This window comes from Salvelinus alpinus, chromosome 17 (genome assembly GCF_045679555.1).
Source record: "Salvelinus alpinus chromosome 17, SLU_Salpinus.1, whole genome shotgun sequence".
NCBI classification, from domain to species: Eukaryota; Metazoa; Chordata; class Actinopteri; order Salmoniformes; family Salmonidae; genus Salvelinus; species Salvelinus alpinus.
In genome coordinates this window covers 4051870-4074884 of record NC_092102.1, presented here as the reverse complement: position 1 = coordinate 4074884, position 23015 = coordinate 4051870, and the positions used below count along the sequence as shown (strand labels likewise).

At 43.4% G+C, this 23015-nt stretch overlaps 1 protein-coding gene and 1 pseudogene across 1 annotated transcript in view; one reads left to right on the top strand and one right to left on the bottom strand.

Annotated features, from left to right (window-relative positions):
* Nucleotides 1-23015, bottom strand: part of LOC139541984 (calpain-15-like) — an 89882-nt gene that overhangs the window by 5585 nt on the left and 61282 nt on the right. Inside the window, exons 4-12 of the mRNA XM_071346936.1 lie at nt 16123-16306; nt 14073-14296; nt 11722-11847; nt 11309-11461; nt 6078-6239; nt 5724-5956; nt 5171-5334; nt 4639-4817; nt 1-1910 (exon numbers count right to left, since the gene is read on the bottom strand). The exon at nt 1-1910 is cut by the window's left edge and continues 5585 nt beyond it. Coding sequence (XP_071203037.1) covers nt 1733-1910; nt 4639-4817; nt 5171-5334; nt 5724-5956; nt 6078-6239; nt 11309-11461; nt 11722-11847; nt 14073-14296; nt 16123-16306 — 1603 coding nt within the window. The 3' untranslated portion in view covers nt 1-1732. The remainder of the gene's footprint in view (nt 1911-4638; nt 4818-5170; nt 5335-5723; nt 5957-6077; nt 6240-11308; nt 11462-11721; nt 11848-14072; nt 14297-16122; nt 16307-23015) is intronic.
* Nucleotides 17761-19167, top strand: LOC139543191 (general transcription factor II-I repeat domain-containing protein 2B-like; annotated as a pseudogene).

The following is a 23015-nucleotide window of genomic DNA, read 5'->3' as shown; positions in this document are numbered from 1 at the left end:
TAGGCTAATTGACATAATTTGAGTCAATTGGAGGTGCACCTATGGATGTATTACAAGACCTACCTTCAAACTCAGTGCCTCTTTGCTTGACATCATGGGAAAATCAAAAGAAATCGGCCAAGACCTCAGAAAAAAATTGTAGACCTCCACAAGTCTGGTTGATCCTTGTGAGCAATTTCCAAACGCCTGAAGGTACCACGTTCATCTGTACAAACAATAGTACCAAGTATAAACACCATGGGACCACGCAGCCGTCATACCGCTCAGGAGGGACAAGCGTTCTGTCTCCTAGAGATGAACGTACTTTGATGTGAAAAGTGCAAATCAATCCCAGAACAACAGCAAAGGACCGTGTGAAGATGCTGGATGAAACAGGTACAAAAGTATCTATATCCACAGTAAAACGAGTCCTATTGACATAACCTGAAAGGCCGCTCAGCAAGGAAGAAGCCACTGCCGCCATAAAAAAGCCAGACTACGGTTTGCAACTTTTATGAAAAATGTTCTCGGTTCTGATGAAACAAAAATAGAACTGTTTGGCCATAATGACCATCGTCAAGCCGAAGAACACCATCCCAAACGTGTGAAGCACGGGGGTGGCAGCATCATGTTGTGGGGGTGCTTTGCTGCAGGAGGGTCTGGTGCTCTTCACAAAATAGATGGCATCATGAGGGAGGAAAATTATGTGGATATATTGAAGCAACATCTCAAGACATCAGTCAGGAAGTTAAAGCTTGGTCGCAAATGGGTCTTCCAAATGGACAATGACCATAAGCATAATTCCAAAGTTGTGGCAAAATGGCTTAAGGACAACAAAGTCAAGGTATTGGAGTGGCCATCACAAAGCCCTGACCTCAATCCCATAGAAAATGTGTGGGCAGAACTGAAAAAAAGTGCGAGGAAGGAGGCTTACAAACCTGATTCAGTTACACCAGCTCTGTCAGGAGGAATGGGCCAAAATTCACCCAACTTATTGTGGGAAGCTTGTGGAAGGCTACACAAAACATTTGACCCAAGTTAAACAATTTAAAGGCAATGCTACCAAATACTAATTGAATGTATGTAAACTTCTGACCCACTGGGAAGGTGAAATAAAAGCTGAAATAAATAATTCTCTCAACTATTATTCTGACATTTCACATTCTTAAAATAAAGTGGTGATCCTAACTGACCTAAGACAGGGAATGTTTACTAGGATTAAATGTCAGGAATTGTGAAAAACTGAGTTTAAATGTATTTGGCTAAGGTGTATGTAAACTTCCGACTTCAACTGTAACTGGTCCATAGTCAGACATACAGTACAGCGTTGTAGTTGACAAGGCTAGATATATCATTCTTCATTGTTGGTTGGAGGTTGAAGGATCTCAGGCTCAGGACCCCTCTAGTCACTCAGAAATGCCGATTTAACCTAGGAGGTGTCCCTCACCCCCATCACATCCAAAATGGCACATCAATCCACCCCCTTCTCCTAATTCCCAACTGGATCCAGGTGCGTTTGGCAGGGTTGAGTCCTCATCCTTCAGGGATCGAGGAATTAGAGGAAAAGGTGGAGGAGGAAAACCACCCGTACTCTGTCCAGTCATCCTCCCCAGCCATGTCTCCACAATTACCCCCTCTCTCCAAATGTTATGTGTGTATTCCAGCTTGATACAGCCCCCTCTTTCCGCACGTGTTCACGTACGCGTGTGTGTCATTAGCTTGTGTATGTGTGTGAGAGGGGGGGGGGCCGTGGTCATAGGGGCCGTGGCCGGTGAAGGCCGTCAATGTCGGGGGTGAGCTGGGGGCTGTGCGTGGCCTTGGTCGGGGTCCAGTCCCCTAGGGATGCCTGTGCGGCCTTGCGGTGGGCCAGCCGGTGGGTGATGGAGAAGCCTGCGTTACCCTCCAACTGGGATAGCACCACCAGCACCTGCCTGCAGGGGGAGACACAGTCAGAAAACACGGTCAGGAAACATGGTCATGCATGACTGTCTTCAACAGGAAGATGTGGTATATGAATAGTGGAGAATATGACCGGGAGAGAACATTGGCAGAAAACATTGCAATCATTCCGTGAACAGTGAGGTGGTATATAACGAAGTATGGATTCTAAAAATGTATTTCTAAGGAATGTAGAAAACTATAGCCTACTCATTTTTAGGAGGTACAGTTCTTTGGAAAGATAACTGCCTCGTGCTTCTCCGCCCATGCATAGCCAGCCTACTCTATTTCATTGAGACCACACATATACTAGGTGTACTTGATGTCACGCGCCCAACTAAGAGAAGAGAGGTAGGCTACTTAACTTGAAGCAGTGACTTCGGAGTGTGTGAATGTGACAGAAATGTGTTTTTAATACAATCGGGAGGCTAAAGCAGAAAGATGACTATTTCCAAACAATCTGCAGGACAGCTAAAATATTTTCATCTCAAAAATTGTCTGATCTAACCACCCGCTCTCAACCGCAGCGTGAACAACGCCGACCACACCGCAACGACCTCTGTCGGGAAAGAAGGTCTACCTGGGGGGCCTCATTTATAACCATACATTTACCACTAAATATCCGCGTGCACCATTTCTGAAAACACTGCACACGCACAGAAATATCCGATTTATAAACTTGGCGAACCCCATACAGTACATACCCATGTATCCATTATAAATTAGACCTGCACGCGTGAACGAGCATTAGATCTCCGCCAGAAAACGCCCATCATTCACCTTCTATGGTGTATAGTTTGAAAGTATTGGAATTAGACCAAGACAGTATCTAAAGGAAATAGCAATGGCAAACTTGATCAAATGTCTTTGGAGGTCATGGTAGAATGTTTTCTTTTGCAGTGTCCACTTCTGAAAGACAAAAAACAATTGCAAATTGTTGTGGACCTGTAAACAGATTCTTTGAATGCAATAACGTTTTGCATCCATTTTTCCCCCGAACCTAAATATGCCTCACTGCCCGCGAATTCTGAAACATTGTCTACTCTAAAAGAAAAAGATAAATACACTAGGCCTACTTACAGTGGTAGCCTACACACTTCAATGCAACATATCAACTGTCTGTTCACCTGCTAAATTCTACTGTATGTTATAAACTGTGCTCCCTGTCGGATGCATAGAGCAAAAACGTGAAAATATAATAGCCGAACTAATAGTACCAATTCATTGAGAGATGCGCATGGTAATTTGGTGTATGGCTACTATGGGAATATCAACTCATGGCCAGAAAAGGAGAGGAATTTATTCTGCAATGGTTATGATATACAGTGGGGAGAACAAGTATTTGACACACTGACGATTTTGCAGGTTTTCCTACTTACAAAGCATGTAGACAAGGACACTTTTTTTGCCTTCTTGCAATGCAATACTTCAACCACGAGAAACTGTGCGTACCCATAGTCTAAAGTTTGCGGGAGGATAAACACATTCTCACGTCAAGTTAGTTTTATATAAATGCCGACTTTTGTGTGAAAACTGGTGCACGCATATTTTGGGGCCACTTCTGATTTCATTGATCCTTTTCATATTTCCGATAGGCCTAGTTTGGGTGAGTTAAAATGATATACTTCAGTGGTGGTACTGGCTATATGTCTAAAGATGGCTGTAACATCGCACAACCTTCAATACTTATGGGATGAAGATGTAACATTCTGGCGAATTAATTATATTATTTCTGAGGAAGAAAAAGGCTACAGACAGATCATGTTTCCCATCCGATCCTGCAAGCTCCGCTGCACAGGCCCACAGGTAGGCCATATGATCCTGTGTGCTCTGGACTGACAACGTGACATGATATTCCTAGTTGAAATTGACTGCTAACATCAATGACTTTCTACTCAAAATGCAGGTGTAAAACGCAGTTTATTTTTTCTCTATCTTGCTTTTTGAAAATGGTTTACCGTTTATGGCTGCTACATTTGGGCAGCGATTGCATGCGCGTGATCGCCCTGTGCACGTGTGCGGGGGTCGCAAGCTTTGAACCACTCCTTTTTTGGGGGTTTCGGGTCAGAAAGCTTGAAAACCACTGAGCTAATGACCCGATTGCAGATTTGATGTACAGCTATAGGATCAGATGCAGCGCAAACATCAAATTGTAGGGAGAGAGGATTACCATAAATGAATATGCAGCTCCAAAAATTGTTTGGTGATCAAGAATATGAACTGTTTACTTTGCTAGTTCACCAGCAATGGGGCATCAAGCAACAATTACTAGCACAGGCCTACTGATCATTTGGTATGTCAAAATTGCTTGAAATTGATCATTTACTTATGATACTTGCATTTTGAATTTGTTGTTAAAATGTATTATTATATAATCAAAATGTGTTGTCGACAAAATAATGAAAAGGGCCGTCTTGTAGCCTCAATACATAGACACAGATTTGTAGTTGAATAAGTCATTGCCTGTAGCCTATAGTTTTTTAACTTGACTTGAAAAAAACTTGTGACTCGACTCGATGTTAGAATGCACGACTTGGACTTGACTCGAGACTCGACCGGTTGTACTTGGGACTCGACTTGAGACTTGGACCTTGTGACTTGAGACTTGCTTATGACTCGAATCATAGTGACTTGGTCCCACCTCTGCCTACTAGCACCTGTGTAAGCTTACATTCTAAAAATGCCTATATAAACAATGTACTGTGTGGTGTACAGTAGTACCTGTGTAGAGGCGGTACACTGTCGATGGTCTTGAGGCTGCCGCGGGTGGACACTACATTGAAGCTGTCTGTACAGTCACATGACACGTGGAGGTAGTACTTGGGGTGGCGGTTCTCCACCACCACGATCAGTCCCGCCCAGCCGTGGGTCAGGTAGTAGCATGTCATCCCCTCGCGACCCTGCAGAGACATACAGAGACAGAGAGACAGGCACGCACACAGGAACACAGAGGCAGACACACACACAAAACACGCAGACAGACAGAAACAAAGATACGGACAGTAACACAAACAGGCAGACACAAATACATTGTAAATAGTACATACATAAGATGCCATTTGAGTTACACATAAGCCTGTGACACAGTCTCTCTCTATTAAATCCACCTACTATGTTTAGGTAATGCCCGTTTCTGATTTCTATAACTGGACGTGTTTCGTCTCCAGTAGTGAAATGCCCTCTTTGCCGTCGCTGTGCGAGTGTGAGTCTGTTACAGAGTATGTGTATGTGGTGTATGCTACTCCCTCCTCACCTCGTGTCTCTCTCCCTTGTTCTCGGTCAGTAGGATGATGGCGTCGGCCAGCGTGGTAGCGGTAGCCTCCACCTGCTCCACCATCACCTGACGGGAGCTGTAGATGGCCAGAATGTAGCCTGGGAAGTCTTGGCTGGGACGCCGTGCACTTGTGGGGCTCGACACTAAAAGAAGACGAGAGAAGATTCCATTTAGTTTCCATCGTGATTGGCTAGGTTCAATCCACAAGCTAGCAGGTTAACTACAGGTGTAAGCATTAGCACTTATGGAATGGACAACATAGCTAGTTTTTGACAATACATGGTCCTTGGGAGTCTATAATAGATGAATCAGTCCATAGGCATATTCTCCCTATTCGGAACGTCTATGTTGATTTTGAATATGTGTGTGTGAATGTTTGTGTATGTGAAAATGGAAATGTATGCGAGAACAGAAGTTTGTGTGTGTGTGCGTTAGCTTGTGTGAACCTAGTGTGGGCAGTACTCCTCCACCATCCATTCATGCTAATCTGTAGAGGGATATACTGTATGTATGTGTGTATGTGTGTGTGTACCTGGTGTGGGCAGCACCACTCCGCTGATATTCATCTGCCAGTGGTTAAAGGCGCAGCACACCATGGCGTACTCGCCCGGCTCCAGCATCACTTCACAGCCCACAAACTTCTTAACGGCCCGCTTGCTGTGGGCCAGCAGCCGGCCCAGGGTCAACTTGTTGCCACTGCCAAAGGATGCCCTGAACACCATGATACACAGGTCCAACAGGTGGCTGTCTGCTGTGTCCGACCGCCTAGAGGACGGAGGGAAATAGAAATTCAGAAGTTTAAAATACGTATTTTTCATTCCAACAGGTGCCTGTCGAGAAAAAGAGAGAGAGAGAGAGAGTAGAGAAAGAGAGAGAGCGAGAGTACCTGCTGCCCTCCTGGAAGAGGGCGAACTCCAGCGCGGTCCTCTCCAGCACGGTCAGGGCCGTGACCGTAACAGGACCAAAGGCTCTGCTGGGGAAACAGCCCTGCAACCGCACCTCCTGCCAATCCGAATGGATCTTACAGATGTCCACCGAGTCAAAGTACCTGTGGGGAGAAACAAAAAAAAAGACACCGTTAGACAGGATTAGAATCTCTGACTGTGTAACAGAGTCAGTTCAATCCTGACCAGGACGTGATCTTACAACCTTATGCACACACTCGTCGCTCAAAGCCAATTGCGCTGTTGTTAATGGCGCCTGAGGGGATGGCTGCCGTTTTACTAGCTCCTAACCAATTGTGCTATTTTGTGTTTTTCCCCCGCATTGTTTGTAACTTAGTTTGTACAGAATGTTGCTGCTACCGTGTCTTATGACCGAAAAGAGCTTCTGGATATCAGAACAGAGACAAAGATTTTTTCTTTAATGAGTATGATGCAAAGGATATACTGTTTCTCCCGGACCAGGCCCAAATCCACGTCACTTGCATGAAGAAAAGACGGAGGTACTGTGGGCGCAGATCCGGGTCCCTTGTGAGAATTCATCGGCGCGTGGGTGACCCGCGTCTATCACCCGTTCTATTGGCAAACGTGCATTCACTGGAGAATAAACTGGATGAGCTTTGTTTGAGACTATCCTACCAATGGGACATTAAAAACTGTAATATCTTACGTTTCACTGAGTCGTGGCTGAACGACGTTTTTCGTGCATCGGCAGGACAAAACAGCTACGTCTGGTAAGACGAGGGGTGGTGGTGTGTGTCTATCCCTCTCTCTGGTTTCAAAGCTGAAAGTAAGTGCAAGGGCACATGTGGAGAGATTTTGATCTCTTTCACCTCCTCCCTCACTTCTTCTGGGAAAACGAAAAAGAAAAGCAGACAGATGACTGACTAAGAGGAAAATAGGGAGAGATACCTCCTCCTCCTTCTAAATCATTGTTCTCTTGTTCCTCCTGGACATCTGAAAAAATCTGATGTATGACCTGTTGGGCACTGAAACAGGCACTCATGGCTTCAGCAAAGAGAGAACTGGGGGGACTGTCATCTGCAGCACCTATATAGCCTTTGACTGCATTCTCCATTCGTAAACAATAAATATTTATTTTGTCTGAAATTGTTTTTATTTTGTCTGTGAACTTGAGTCGTGTGTGAGGTCGTGGAGGGGAGATGCTGCACATGCACAAGAAAGTTTTAGTTTTGTCTGAGTTCAATCAGTAGCACACAGTCTCAATTTATCATTGTGTGTGTGTGTGTGTGTGTCTTTGTGGTTTTTGTGATGTGTAAATGATTTTATAACTGCTGGGTCAAAAATGACCCTAAGACAATCTTTATACCCTGGTGGTGTACAGCTTTCATGGAAATATGAACAAAGGCGATGTTTCAGTTTTTCTAATGTTGGGGTCACTCTAGGAAAATATGTCAAATTTCAAGTTGAACAAATATAATTTAGGGGGTTTTCTCTGCTGTTTAACATGGTGGTGGGTCATTTTTTACCCTTAAGACAACACAAAGGTTAATCCTATCAGTCCCGAGAGCCCAGTAAAAATCGGGTTTTCATTTATCTGCATGTCCAGCCTTTACAGTTGAAGTCGGAAGTTTACATACACTTAGGATGGAGTCATTAAAACTAATTTTTCAACCACTCCACAAATTTCTTGACAGCAAACTATAGTTTTGGCAAGTCGGTTAGGACATCTACAAGTAATTTTTCCAACAATTGTTTACAGACAGATTATTTCACTTATAACTCACTGTATCACAATTCCAGTGGGTTAGAAGTTTACATTCACTAAGTTGACTGTGCCATTAAACAGCTTGGAAAATTCCAGAAAATTATGTCATGGCTTTAGAAGCTTCTGATAGGCTAATTGACACCATTTGAGTCAATTGGAGGTGTACCTGTGGATGTATTTCAAGGCCTACTTTTAAACTCAGTGCCTCTTTGCTTGACATCATGGGAAAATAAAAAGAAATTAGCCAAGACCTCAGAAAAAAAATTGTAGACCTCCACAAGTCTGGATCATCCTTGGGAGCAATTTCCAAATGCCTGAAGGTACCACGTTCATCTGTACAAACAATAGTATGCAAGAATAAACACCATTGGACCACACAGCCATCATACCGCTCAGGATGGAGATGCGCTCTGTCTCTTAGAGATGAACGTACTTTGGTGCGAAAAGTGCAAATCAATCCCAGAACAACAGCAAAGGACCTTGTGAAGATTCTGGAGGAAACAGGTACAAAAGTATCTATATCCACAGTAAAACGAGTCCTATATCGACATAACCTGAAAGGCCGTTTAGCAAGGAAGAAGCCACTGCTCAAAAACCACCATAAAAAAGCCAGACTACGGTTTGCAACTGCACACGGGGACAAAGACAGTACATCTTGGAGGAATGTCCTCTGGTCTGATGAAACAAAAATATAACTGTTTGGCCATAATGACCATTGTTATGATTGGAGGAGGGGAGGCTTGCAAGCCGAAGAACATCATCCCAACCGTGAAGCACGGGGGTGGCAGCATCATGTTGTGGGTGTGCTTTGCTGCAGGAGGGACTGGTGCACTTAACAAAATAGATGGCTTCATGAGGGAGGAAAATTATGTGGATATATTGAAGCAACAACACGAGACATCAGTCCGGAAGTTAAAGCTTGGTCGCAAATGGGTCTTCTAAATGGACAATGACCCCAAGCACACTTCCAAAGTTTTGGCAAAATGGCTTAAGGACAACAAAGTCAAGGTATTGGAGTGACCATCACAAAGCCCCGACTTCAATCCTATAGAACATTTGTGTGCAGAACTGGAAAAGCGTGTGTGAGCAAGGAGGCCTACAAACCTGACTCAGTTACACCAGCTCTTTCAGGAGGAATAGGCCAAAATTCAGCCAACTTATTGTGGGAAGCTTGTGGAAGGCTACCCGAAACGTTTGACTCAAGTTAAACAATGTAAAGGTAATGCTACCAAATACTAATTGAGTGTATGTAAACTTCTGACCCACTGGGAATGTGATGAAAGAAATAAAAGCTGAAATAAATCACTCTAGCTTCTATTATTCTGACATTTCACATTCTTAAAATAAAGTGGTGATCCTAACTGACCTAATACAGGGAATTTTTACTAGGATTAAATGTCAGGAATTGTGAAAAACTGAGTTTAAATGTATTTGGCTAAGGTGTATGTAAACTTCCAACTTCAACTGTATATTTACCTCTCTTATCCTACTTCATTTGCACACACTGTATATAGATTTTCCTACTGTATTATTGATTGTATGTTTGTTTATTCCATGTGTAACTCTGTGTTGTTGTATGTGTCGTACAGCTTTACTTTATCTTGGCCAGGTCGCAGTTGCAAATGAGAACTTGTTCTCAACTAGCCTACCTGGTTAAATAAAGGTGAAATAAAAATAAATAAATTTAGCCTGACAATTATTTTTTTTATCATTTTCTTTTCATGACCAGGGTCAAGTAAAACACAAAACAATTTGACATGAACAGTTGCATTGATGAGTTTTATTGACAAAGCAAATCCCTGATCAAAATGAATTTATATGAATGCTATAAGTACAGAAACGGTTTGCTCAGTGGGATATGAATATCCAACTAGTCAGTGACAACTGTGCAGAGTTTGGCGTTTGTGACAGCAACTAGGTGTGTTTACTATAGTATTATAGAGTCTATGGAACTAGGAACATAAGCATTTCGCTACACCCACAATAACATCTGCTAAATATGTGCATGTGACCAATAACATTTGATTTGATGTCCTTGGATTTCCTATTATCTGTCACGCCCTGACCTTAGAGAGCCTTTTTATGTCTCTAGTTGGTTTGGTGTGATTTGGGTGGGCATTCTATGTTTTGTTTTCTACGTTTCTTTATTTCTATGTTTTGGCCGGGTATGGTTCTCAATCAGGGACAGCTGTCTATCGTTGTCTCTGATTGGGAACCATACTTAGGTAGCCCTTTTCCCCTCTTTCAGTGTGGGTAGTTGTCTTTGTTAGTGGCACTTAGCCCTGTAAGCTTCACGGTTGTTTTTCGTTTGTTATTTTGTTGGCGACATTTTAAATAAAAAGAGAAATGTACGCTCACCACGCTGCACCTTGGTCCACTTCTTTTGACGGCTGTGACATTATCTTCTATGTTGAAGAACCCCTTACCTTCCAATTACTTTTGTGTAGCTTGTGAGCCTCATGTTACGTGTGCGTGTTCGTCAGAAGCTTTTCATATATGGCTTGGAATAGTTCTAGCTCAAATTATTCGGACTCTATAGACTTTTTTTGTAAAAAGACCCAGCCCGGGGCCCTTTGGGATCTGCCCTCGTCTCACAAACACTGATCTACCTCAGCTCTCGTTAATCACACAGACGAATGGTTGGTACCAACGGATGCAGAAGAAAAAGTCCAAATCCAGTGGTACAATGTGTTTAAAAGGGGTTAGAAGTCCAAATTGCGCCGGTGTCGAGGTGGGACTCATTGAGTTAAACGCTACGAGGAATTCACCTTGCTTGTCCGCCATTTATTAGTCTGTCTAGTACTCTTTACCTTGCTGTATTCTGAGCAGAGTTACTGGGTTCTCTCTCTCTCTCTTCTTTCAGATACATTATATAGACAGACAGACTCTAGATTCCATTGCTCATTTACTTAACGGAGAAGATGAATTTAACAAAGACAGGCAGACAGACTGCACAGAGCATTGGGCCTTGTACCCAACGTTGCAACGTTCCCTTAATTGACAGAAAGGAAAATAAGCTGAGAGTCAGGAAGGGAGGTGCATCCTTGTTGCAATGCACTGTCAGAGTCTGATTCACAGCCTAGCATTCACTTGTTGGACTACCAGGCACTAAGTTTAACTCATCCTACTCAACAAGCTAGCTAACCACACCCAAAAAAACGAATCAACCAACCAAATAAAACAGAAACACTTGGCATTAACCAGGCAAGCAGGACAGGAGTGGGTCAGTGCCTCTCAGTTTAAGTCTTACACACTAATGATTATCTGCTGAGCCAGCGAATTAACTACCAATTCGTCCATTACCTGAAATACCGTCTAATTGACTCTTGTGAATGGCACTTGTTGGTTTTAGTGAGAGCACACCCAGTGGGTCTCCAGCATCGTAGTCACCCATCCCTGACCTCGTCCTAGGTCCTTGGGTGATTGGCACATTAAGACGGGACCTACTTGATGAAGTCTCCGTACTCCATCCAGAAGACGCCCTCGCTGCTGCCGTGGGCCATGAGCTCGTGGCGGAGGAGCTGCGGCCAATCAGGCCACTCGTCTGACCAGCTGCCGTTCCACGAGAAGCGACCCCACGGGTTCCTCAACCGCAGAAGTCTGAGAGGGAGAGAGAGAGCATGTCGTCAGCTGAAGCAATTAAAAGGCACGCAATTGGGAAGGACGGAAGGACTCTTATCAGGGTTTGATAAGGTTCTTACAACTACCCGTGGTAAAAACGTAAAGGATAACAATGACGGGATTTCCCGAAAAAGAAAGATACATGGCCCTTTTCAACAATAACGTATTAGCCCCACCCCCTTATCACGTGTGACCAATTAGCCACACCCCGTCCCACCAATAACCCAATCAGCTCTCACCTGTAGCCCTGTACGTCCCGCACGTCCAGGATAGAGTAGGCATGGCGAGGGCGGAGGCCCAACGACTCATACACCACATCATCCACCTTCATGTTCCCTCCTCCGCATGATGCCCCCATCAGAAACCTACCCACCACACACACAACATAGACAGAGACGCATTAGAATAAGTCAGAGTCCATTTCCATCACCTTAAACTTGGGGCAGTTGCCAAAGTGGACCCAGATATAAGCCTACTCTTGGACTAAAAAAGTATTCTCCATTGAACATGCTTGTTAGTCAAGGAGTAAGCTTAATCAGGGCCTATTCAATAAGCCTCTTCATGTCTTTTCAAATGAATGATTTGTTATTGACCGAGACCAGGGATGGGCAACTCTTTTATAGGCACGCGGACCAATAAAACACCGACCGGCATGGGGCCCATAATTAGAATTTATTAGGGATCCCCATTAGCTGTTGCCAAGGCAGCAGTTACTCTTCCTGGGGTCCAAACACATTAAGGCACTTACATTTCCTATAGAACAAAAGATAAAACAGTACATCATATAACATTATTACACCACTCCATATCTACAATACAAAATGCATAATACCACCATACAACAACATTACAATGTACGTGTGTGTAAAGTGCATGTGCTAGCAGTTGTGTGCGTATGCGTGTCTGTACCTTTGTGCGTGTCTCTTCAGGTGTATTCTTTCCTGTTTCTTTATCTGATTCTACTGCTTGCATCAGTTACCTGATGTGGAATAGAGTTCCATGTAGTCATGGCTCTATGTAGTACTGTGCGCCTCACATAGTCTGATAAAGAGACCTCTGTTGGCATCTTCTGTGGGGCATGGGTGTCCGAGCCGTGTGCTAGTAGTTTAAACAGACAGCTCGGTGCATTCAGCTTGTCAACACTTCTTAAAAAAACAAGTAGTGATGAAGTCAATCTCTCTTCCACTTTGAGCCATGAGAGATTGACATGCATATCATTAATGTTAGCTCCCCGTGTACTGTTAAGGGCCAGGCGTGCTGCCCTGTTCTGAGCCAATGACCACACGACTGAACAGTATTCCAGGTGCAACAAAACTAGGGCCTGTAGGACCTGCTTTGTTGATCGTGTTGTTACGAAGGCAGAGCAGTGCTTTATTATGGACAGACTTCTCCCCATGGACTGACTTCTCCCCATCATAGCTACTGTTGTATCAATATGTTTTGACACCAAGCAGTTTAGTCACCTCAACTTGCTCAATTTCCACATTATTCATTACAATATTTAGTTGAGGTTTAGGGTTTAGTGAATGATTTGTCCCAAATACAATGCTTTTAGTTTTTGAAATATTTAGGACTAACATATTCTTTCCCACCCATTGCAGTCATTTCAGTCGCTGTAGAAGCTGACGTGTAGTGTTGAGTCATCCGCACACATAGACACACTTTTTGTCTTTACTCAAAGCCAGTGGTATGTCGTTAGTAAAGATTGAAAAAAGTAAGGGGCCAAGACAGCTGCCCTGGGGAATTCCTGATTCTACCTGGATTATGTTGGAGAGGCTTCCATTAAAGAACACCCTCTGTGTTCTGTTAGACAGGTAACTCTTTATCCACAAAATAGCAGAGGGTGTAAAGCCATAATACATACGTTTTTCCAGCAGCAGACTACGATCTAAGTCTACGATCTAAGTTCCAGCAGACTAAGTCTAACAAAACTGCCCTGAGAATCTTTTTATCATCAATTTCTCTCAGCCAATCATCAGTCATTTGTCTAAGTGCTGTGCTTTTGAACATCCTTCCCTACTGGTAACTGATTGGTATACTATTTGAGCCAATAAAGGGGGCTTTACTATTCTTGGGTAGCGGAATTACTTTTGAGGTAACACACTTTATATTAGGCTTAAATTTAAGATATGGAAAATAGGAGTGGCAATTTCGTCAACTATTATCCGTTGTAATTTTCGATCCAGGTTGTCAGACCCCTGTGTCTTGTCATTGTTGATAATAACGATCATTTGTTCACCTCTTCCACACTCACTTTACGGAATTCAAAAATGCTTATCTTTCATAATTTGGTCAGATACACTTGGATGTGTAGTGTCATTGATAATCAGTTACATAAAAAAACTGCAAACATTTGCCTTCATCCTATGGTAAAATGTGTAGAATTGCAGGAAATGTGCTTTAAAACTGCGTAATTTTTCTCTTCATGGGGGGGAGTATGGATATGGGTACACAGACACACAAGCCACTACAGCCCCCCATGATGAGTTCCGAGTAATTACTTCTTTCCTTGTCCCATTTGTGCACATCATGATACATCTCAGAGAATTATTGACTTTCTCCAAAGACAAATCTCCTCTATTCCACTCACCCGGCCTCCTTGGAACTCAGCATCTTGGCCCAGATGAGGTCCGTGTCGATGGGCTCCTCGCGGGGGTTGGTGGAGCTGACCTGCAGCATGAGGGAGTCGCACGGTGCCCCTGTCAGCGTGGCCAGGCCCTCGATGGCGCGCCCTGCCTGCAGGGCAAAGTAGGAGCCGTGGAGCTTGGCAAGGGCCTTCTCTATCAGGGCCACCCAGAGTTGCTTACGCTGGGCCTGGGAAGGGAGAGAGAAAGGAGCGAGGGAAGGAGAAAGGAAGAAGGAAAGATAAAGAGAAGAAAATAGGGATAGTAAGAGGGAGAGGGGGATATAGGTGGATAAGAAGGAAGGATGGAGAAAGGAAGGTGATAGAGGGAGGGTGGCGAAAGGGAGGGAGAAAGGTAGTGAAGGGGATAGAGGGAAGTGCATGATGGAGAAAGGGAGGGACAGAACAGTAGGAAAGGGGATAGACGGAAGGAGAGAGAATATAGAGGGAGAGAGAGAGAAACAGAGAGAGCAAGAGAGAGGGAGAGAGATAAGGATCAATAGAAGGAAGGATTGGGATAGAAGGAGAGAGTAGGATGAGATAGAGAGAGAGAGAGTAGGATGGAGAAAGGGTGGGAAGGGGATAGAGAGAGAGAGAGAGTAGGATGGAGAAAGGGTGGGAAGGGGATAGAGAGAGAGAGAAAGGGAAGAGGTCAAATGTATGTGTAATGAATGAACATACAGGGAAGAAAACATTCAGAGGTCATAAGAGCTGTGAAGGTCTATTCCATTTCTGTAGCCTTAGGTCCTGAAAAACTGTTAAAATGTCATTAAATAGAGAGAAATGATCTTCTCCAATAACAATAATAAGACCTTCAGTGGTTCATTAAGTGTCCCTACATTTACATTTTAGTCATTTAGCAGACGCTCCTATCCAGACTGCATTCATTTTAAGATTGATAGGTGGTTGTCCCACCTAGCTCAGTCATACACTATCGTTCAACAGTTTGGGGTCACTTAGAAATACCCTTGTTTTTGAAAAAGCACATTTTTTTGTCCATTAAAATAACATCAAATTTATCAGAAATACAGTGTAGACATTGTTAATGTTGTAAATGACTATTGTAGTTGGAAACGGTAGATCTTTTTAATGGAATATTTACATAGGCGTACAGAGGCCCATTATCAGCAACCATCACTCCTGTGCTCCAATGGCACGTTGTGTTAGCTAATCCAAGTTTATCATTTTAAAAGGCTAATTGATCATTAGAAAACCATTTTGCAATTATGTTAGCACAGCTGAAAACTGTTGTTCTGATTAAAGAAGCAATAAAACTGATTAAAGAAGCAATAAAACGCCTATGTAGATATTCCATAAAAAAATCTGCCGTTTACAGCTACAATAGTCATTTACAACATTAACAATGTCTACACTGCATTTCTGATCAATTTGATGTTATTTGAATGGATGAAAAATGTGCTTTTCTTTCAAAAACAAGGACTTTTCTTAGTGACCCCAAACTTTTGAACGGTAGCGTAGCTACTTTATTGAAGAAATAATGACCTACTATCAGGAAAAAAGTAAAGTGTGAGTGTTAGTTTACGAGGGGGGTGACGTGGGATTATTTAAGATGCTCTTTGAAGAGGTAGGGTTTCCCCTCTCTTCATTATTTCCTCTAGGACATTTCTGAGAACCTCTGTCTCCATCACAGCTGATATTTGAAAACCTTGGAATGAACTGAACGAGTGTGTGCGTGTGTGTGTTTACTCACCAGTTGGAATATCTGGTTGCTATATTCACTGCATAACAGTGTGTGTGTGTGTATGACTAATGACAGTGTTTGAAAATCTGTGTGTGTGTGTGTGTGTTTTCACTCAACCATAAAAGTATTAGGTTGCTATAGTCACTGCATGACAAATCACTGCATGATCATTTGTTTGTGTGTGTGTATGCGAGTTTGAGAGAGACAGAGAGAGTGAGTGACTAGACTAGATATAGTTATGTGTGTGTATACAGTGTGTCTGCGTGCATACTATATCCATACGCATGAGTGTATCCCCCCCCCCCCCCGCCTCACCTGGGAGAAGAGCAGGTATCCATACTCGTCGCAGGGCAGCATGTCGTCCACTAGGACGGTTATCCAGGTACCATCCTTACACAGCCTGACCTGGTAAGCCCCCTCCTGGCAGATGCCCCTGGTGATCATCACCCTCTCCACCAGCTCTGGACGCTCTGCCAGCACCGCCAACGCACTAAGGAACCTACAGGGCGGGTAATAAGATAGACAGTCAATTAAACTAGGTGATGGGAGAAAAAAATCTATACAGTATCGCAATATCATTTTTTCCCGATATTATAAATCGATTCTATGACTCCGTTTAATGTTAAAAAGCACTAGTCGGCTGTACCTGTGCCAAAACTCCAATATTTCTCCTTCTATAGCTTGTTCTCCATCTTCTCAAATGGTGAGCCAACATGTTTTCAGCACTTTTCTTTTCTTGACTGATCAAAACTCGTTTTCTCATGGCTCTCTATGGTCCCTCTGCAGCAAATATATAGTGAGCAATATGTTTTCAATACACATATAAATCAGAATGTATGCAATCGCAATACATAGCGTGTCGTGATAAAATCGTATGGCGAGGTCCCTGGCAAATTCCCAGCCCTACAATCATTCAATCAGTCAGTCATTCAATTATTAAATTAATCAGTTAGAAAGTTCATACATATCAAGTAATTCTGCAAATTGTATTCATAGCTATTTGTAGTGGAGGTAAGCTGGTCTCACCTTCTGTACATCACCTTCCGTGACAGAACCACTGACCTTTTATGGTCTAGTCATGTGGTACTGATGGTGGACTTAACAGCAACTGTAAAGGGCAAGTGGAGGCGACAGCAGCCAGAAAAAAACTCTACATGTCGGAAGACAACATTCTGAGGAAGCAGACTAGAGCAGGCCTGGGCAAAGGTCGATTCAACGCGGCCCGCGGAATCAAGCTCAGATCACATAAAGAATTTGCGATAGTAAAGTTTTGAAAAAGTATTTGTTATTCAAATTAAAAGCCCAATGAATACTCGCCTTTGTGTAATGATTCAACTCCCACCGCTTGTGGGACATTTATTTTGAAGGAACGCATAAATAACAACGGCACGAGGACAGAGTGACTGACAGGCTGACACACACGTCACAGTTACAAATAGTAGCTAGCTAGAAAAAGCGCTAAAATTCGTTTTTCAAAGATTTCACAGAAAAGGAAAGAAGACAATAAATGTAGGGTGTTCCAGCAAGAGTGGACATCGAAATATTTATTTATTGAGGCATCGGGGAAAGCTGTGTGCTTAGTGTGCAAAGAGAGGATCACTGTCTTGAAAGACTACAACTTGTCCCGATACTTCCAGACGAAGCATGCAGAGACATATAGGAATATGTCTTCTGAGCAGAGGGAAAGTGCATCGACAGAGTTGCTTTATCAGTTGCAAAAGCAGCAAGGACTTTTCACAAAACTGCATTCAGCAAACGACGGAATTTCAAGAGCTAGCTATGTACTGTCCCACAAGATTGCTAAACATAGCAAGCCATTCTGAGGGTGAATTCATTAAATAATGTTTAATTGACTCTGCAGCAATACTTTGCCCCGACAAGAAAGAGCTGTTTGAAAAGGTTTCCCTGTCAAGACGAACAGTGACACGGCGTGTTGAGGACATCGCAGAGAATATGGAACACCAGTTGAAAGACAAGGTAAAGGATTTCACCTATTTCTCCTTGGCCCTGGATGAGAGCAGAGAGGCACGTGACACGGCGCAGTTGTTGATATTCTTACGAGGCATAACCCCAGACGTTGAAATGACAGAGGAGCTTGCTTCAGTGCAATCAATGGGAAATATTTATTGGAGGAGGTTAATAAGTGTGTGGCAAAGCTGGGACTGAATTTTGAAAAGTTATCCAGTGTGACCACTGATCGGTGCCCAAACTCGACAGGAAAAAACATTGGCCTTTTGAAAAGGATACAAGATCAAGTAGCTGAACGATTATTTTCCTGCATTGCATTATTCATCAGGAGGTGCTCTGTAAATGTGTTCTGAAAATGAGCCATGTTGTGGATACAGTCACTAAAGTGGTAAACTTCATAAGAGCAAAATCTTTAAACCACAGGCAGTTTGTCTCACTGTTGGAGGAGACAGAGTCGGGTCATGCAGATCTCCTCTACCACACAAACGTGAGATGGCAGAGTTTGCGGAAGGTGCTTAAAAGGGTGTGGGACCTGAAGTCAGAGATTGCTGAGTTTTTGCAAATGAAAGGAAAATATGTGGATTTCCCTCAACTGCAAGATAAAGAATGGTTGGCTGATTTTGCCTTCACCGTGGACATCATGGCCCTCATGAATGAACTGAATTCCAAACTACAAGGGAAGGGCCTTTTTGCATATCAGACGTACAGCCTTGTCAAAGCCTTCAAGGGACAATTACTCCTCCTTTTCCGCCAAGTAGAAGTCAACAATCTCACCCACCTTCCGACACTACTAGTCTGTTCTCTATCAGATGACCAGCAGGAGAAGTATACATCGCTGCTGCGTACTTTGAACGGTGAGTTTTCTCGTCGTTTTGAGGAATTCAAAGTGCCGGAAAATGACATGCTGTTGGTTTCCTCTCCTTTCACCTTCAACGTGGATAACGCTCCCACTGACCTGCAACTTGAGCTTATCGATCTTCAGTCTGATGCAGTGATTGGAGAACTATTCAAAACAATGTCACTGACGAGGTTCTATGCATCTCTCGATGAACAACATTTTCATGCTCAAAAGATGTTTGTACTGTTTGGGTCAACCTATGTATGTGAACAGACATTTTCAGTGATGAAATATAACAAGTCAAGGCACAGATCATCTCTTACTGACTCTCACCTCTCTGCAATCCTGTGCATAGCGACGTCAGAAACTATACCTGACTTCACTGCTCTAGTCAATGCCCATCAGAGACTTCACTCCTCACACTGATTGAGTAGTCCAAATGTAATGTTGAGCTCTCTCTCTTTCTTGTGCTTTTGTGCATACCCGTTAACAAGAGCTCTGTCCGTGGTGCTGAATGCACAGTGTACTTTTCCCTCCGTGTAGTTCACTGCATGTTTAATAATGAAAATACCTACCAAAAGGAGAACATGGATGTGGTTTATTTCTGTGCGTGTTAAAACAGTAAAATAAGTAGCATATGTGGACGTGATTTACAGTAGATATATCTGTCAACACAGTCATACACATGATGTACAATCCTGTAATATGATTCTGGCCCGGGATGGCAAAAATATATTCTAATGTGGCCATCCTTGGAAAATAATTGCCTGCTCTAGACGGAGGTTCGGGGAAGCTGAAAATCTCTTTGCAAATCTCTCCTTCCTAGTGCAAAGCTCCATTTATTTGAGGCCTTACTCAACAAGCACCTCGCCACATGACCTGAGATGTTTGTGTGAGAATTTGTGTGTGTGTGTGTGTGTGTGTGTGTGTGTGTGTGTGTGTGTGTGTGTGTGTGTATAGGGATGACGACAAGGCCCAAGGACAACCAAAACAAATACATGGAGAGAACTGTCTGTGTCCAGACCTACATTCCTCTGAATAATCCCCCAGTCAGGTGATGTATCAGTACATCTGGCCGCCTCACCCCTCCTCTCTCTCTTTCTCTCCCCAGTTCTTTCTTGGTTTATTCTCTCTGTCTCTATCTATCTCTCTCTCCCTTAAACCTTGGCCTACAATGGTCGTGCCCGAGGAAATCTAATTAACATAATACAAACAAATCCCAATAAAAATCTGTCTTTTTAAACTAGACGCAGTATGCAGGTACAGAGGACACAGAGCGGGTAGCCTCGTGAGGATCCGCAGAAGGCGAGTGGGAAAGCTGCCGTTACCGTCAATATTACTCGCCAACGTGCAATCATTGGACAATAAATTAGACGAGGTACGATCACGAATATCCTACCAACGGGACATCAAAAACTGTAATATCCTATGTTTCACGGAATCGTGGCTGAATGATGACATGGATATTCAGCTAGCGGGATATACGCTGCACCGGCAAGATAGAACAACACACTCCGGTAAAACGAGGGGGGGCGGTCTGTGCATATTTGTAAACAACAGATGGTGCACGAAATCTTAGGAAGTCTCTAGACTTTGCTCGCCTGAAGTAGAGTATATTGTGATAAATTGCAGACCACTCTACTTGCCTAGAGAGTTTTCAGCTATACTTTTCGTGGCTGTTTATTTACCACCACAGACAGATGCTGGCACTAAGACCACACTCAGTCAGCTGTATAAGGAAATAAGCAAACAGGAAACCACTCACCCAGAGGTGCTGCTCCTAGTGGCCGGAGACGTTAATGCAGGGAAACTTAAATCAGTTCTACCAAATTTCTATCAACATGTTAAATGTGCAACCAAAGGGGAAAAAAATTCTACATCACCTGTACTCCACACACAGAGACGCGTATAAAGCTCTCCTTCGCCCTCCATTTGGTAAATCCAACCACAACTCTATCCTCCTCATTCCTGCTTACAAGCAAAAATGAAAGCAGGAAGTACCAGTGACTCGGTCTATAAAAAAGTGGTCAGATGAAGCAGATGTTAAACTACAGGACTGTTTTGCTATCACAGACTGGAACATGCTCCGGGATTCTTCCAATGGCATTGAGGAGTACACCACATCAGTCACTGGCTTTATCAATAAGTGCATCGAGGACGTCGTCCCCACAGTGACTGTAAATACCCCAACCAGAAGCCATGGATTACAGGCAACATTCACACTGAGCTAAAGGGTAGAGCTGCCGCTTTCAAGGTGCGGGACTCTAACCCGGAAGCTTATAAGAAATCCTGCTATGCGCTGCGACCAACCATCAAACAGGCAAAGCGTCAATACAGGGCTAAGATCACGTCCGTAGCCATGAAGTGCTTTGAAAGGCTGGTAATGGCTCACATCAACACCATTATCCCAGAAACCCTAGACCCACTCCAATTTGCATACCGCCCAAACAGATCCACAGATGATGCAATCTCTATTGCACTCCACACTGCCCTTTCCCACCTGGACAAAAGGAACACCTATGTGAGAATGCTATTCATTGACTACAGCTCAGCGTTCAACACCATAGTACCCTCAAAGCTCGTCACTAAGCTAAGGATCCTGGGACTAAACACCTCCCTCTGCAACTGGATCCTGGACTTCCTGACGGGCCGCCCCCAGGTGGTGAGTGTAGGTAGCAACACATCTGCCACGCTGATCCTCAACACTGGAGCCCCGCAGGGGTGAGTGCTCAGTCCCCCCCTGTTCACCCACGACTGTATGGCCAGGCACGACTCCAACACCATCATTAAGTTTGCAGACGACACAACAGTGGTAGGCCTGATCACAGACAATGACGAGACAGCCTATAGGGAGGAGGTCAGAGACCTGACCATGTGGTGCCAGAATAACAACCTATCCCTCAACGTAAACAAGACTAAAGAGATGATTATGGACTAATGGAAAAGGAGGACCGAGCATGCCCCCATTCTCATTGACGGGGCTGTAGTGGAGCAGGTTGAGAGCTTCAAGTTCCTTGGTGTCCACATCACCAACAAACTAGAGGGTGATTGACCGTCATCTTGACCGTCTTCCATTTTCTAATAATTGCGCCAACAGTTGTTGCCTTCTCACCAAGCTGCTTGCCTATTGTCCTGTAGCCCATCCCAGCCTTGTGCAGGTCTACAATTTTATCCCTGATGTCCTTACACAGCTCTCTGGTCTTGGCCATTGTGGAGAGGTTGGAGTCTGTTTGATTGAGTGTGTGGACAGGTGTCTTTTATACAGGTAACGAGTTCAAACAGGTGCAGTTAATACAGGTAATGTGTGGAGAACAGGAGGGCTTCTTAAATAAAAACTAACAGGTCTGTGAGAGCCGGAATTCTTACTGGTTGGTAGGTATTCAAATACTTATGTCATGCAATAAAATGCAAATTAATTACTTAAAAATTATGAAATGTGATTTTCTGGATTTTTGTTTTAGATTCCGTCTCTCACAGTTGAAGTGTACCTATGATAAGAAGGACAGACCTCTACATGCTTTGTAAGTAGGAAAACCTGCAAAATCAGCAGTGTATCAAATACTTGTTCTCCCCACTGTATGCATAGTCACTGTAACTATACATTCATGTATATACTACCTCAATTGGCCCAATCAACCAGTGCTCCTGTATATTGGTTAACCGGGCTATCTGCATTGTGTCCCGCCACCCACCACCCCCTCTTTTACGTTACTGCTACTCTCTGTTTATCATATATGCAGTCACTTTAACTATACATTCATGTACATACTACCTCAATCAGCCCGACTAACCGGTGTCTGTATGTAGCCTCGCTACTTTTATAACATCGCTACTGTATATAGCTTCGCTGCTGTTATTTTTCACTGTCTTTTTACTGGTGCTTTTATTTCTTTACTTACCTATTGTTCATCTAATACCTGTTTTGCACTATTGGTTAGAGCCTGTCAGTAAGCAGTTCACTGTAAGGTCCTGTTATATTCGGCGCACGTGACAAATAAACTTTGATTTGATATAGATGTGGTTTTTTGCATATGCGGTGAAAGGTGGCAGAGCTAGAGGGGTGTTTGTCAGACAATGACACATCCCGAAATTCGGTCTTCTCACAAAAATGTCTGTAGCGTCCGAACGGTGTAGCCTACAAACTATTGTGACCACTCTCGCTGAGACTCTCATGACCACCATGGTTTTGCTCTCCGTTTTTCACTAGGACACACACAAGACTCACCTGAAGGTCCCCTGTACCAATTGAAAAAAATTATGGAAGTATTTATGGAGATAGTTAGTGCCTAAAATAAGGGGATAAATACATGTAAAACAAACAAAAAAAATGTTTCCTGATCTTTCTTATACTGTATCTCAGATATAGGGTAGACCTTAGGGTCTTAAAATTTTAAATCAAATG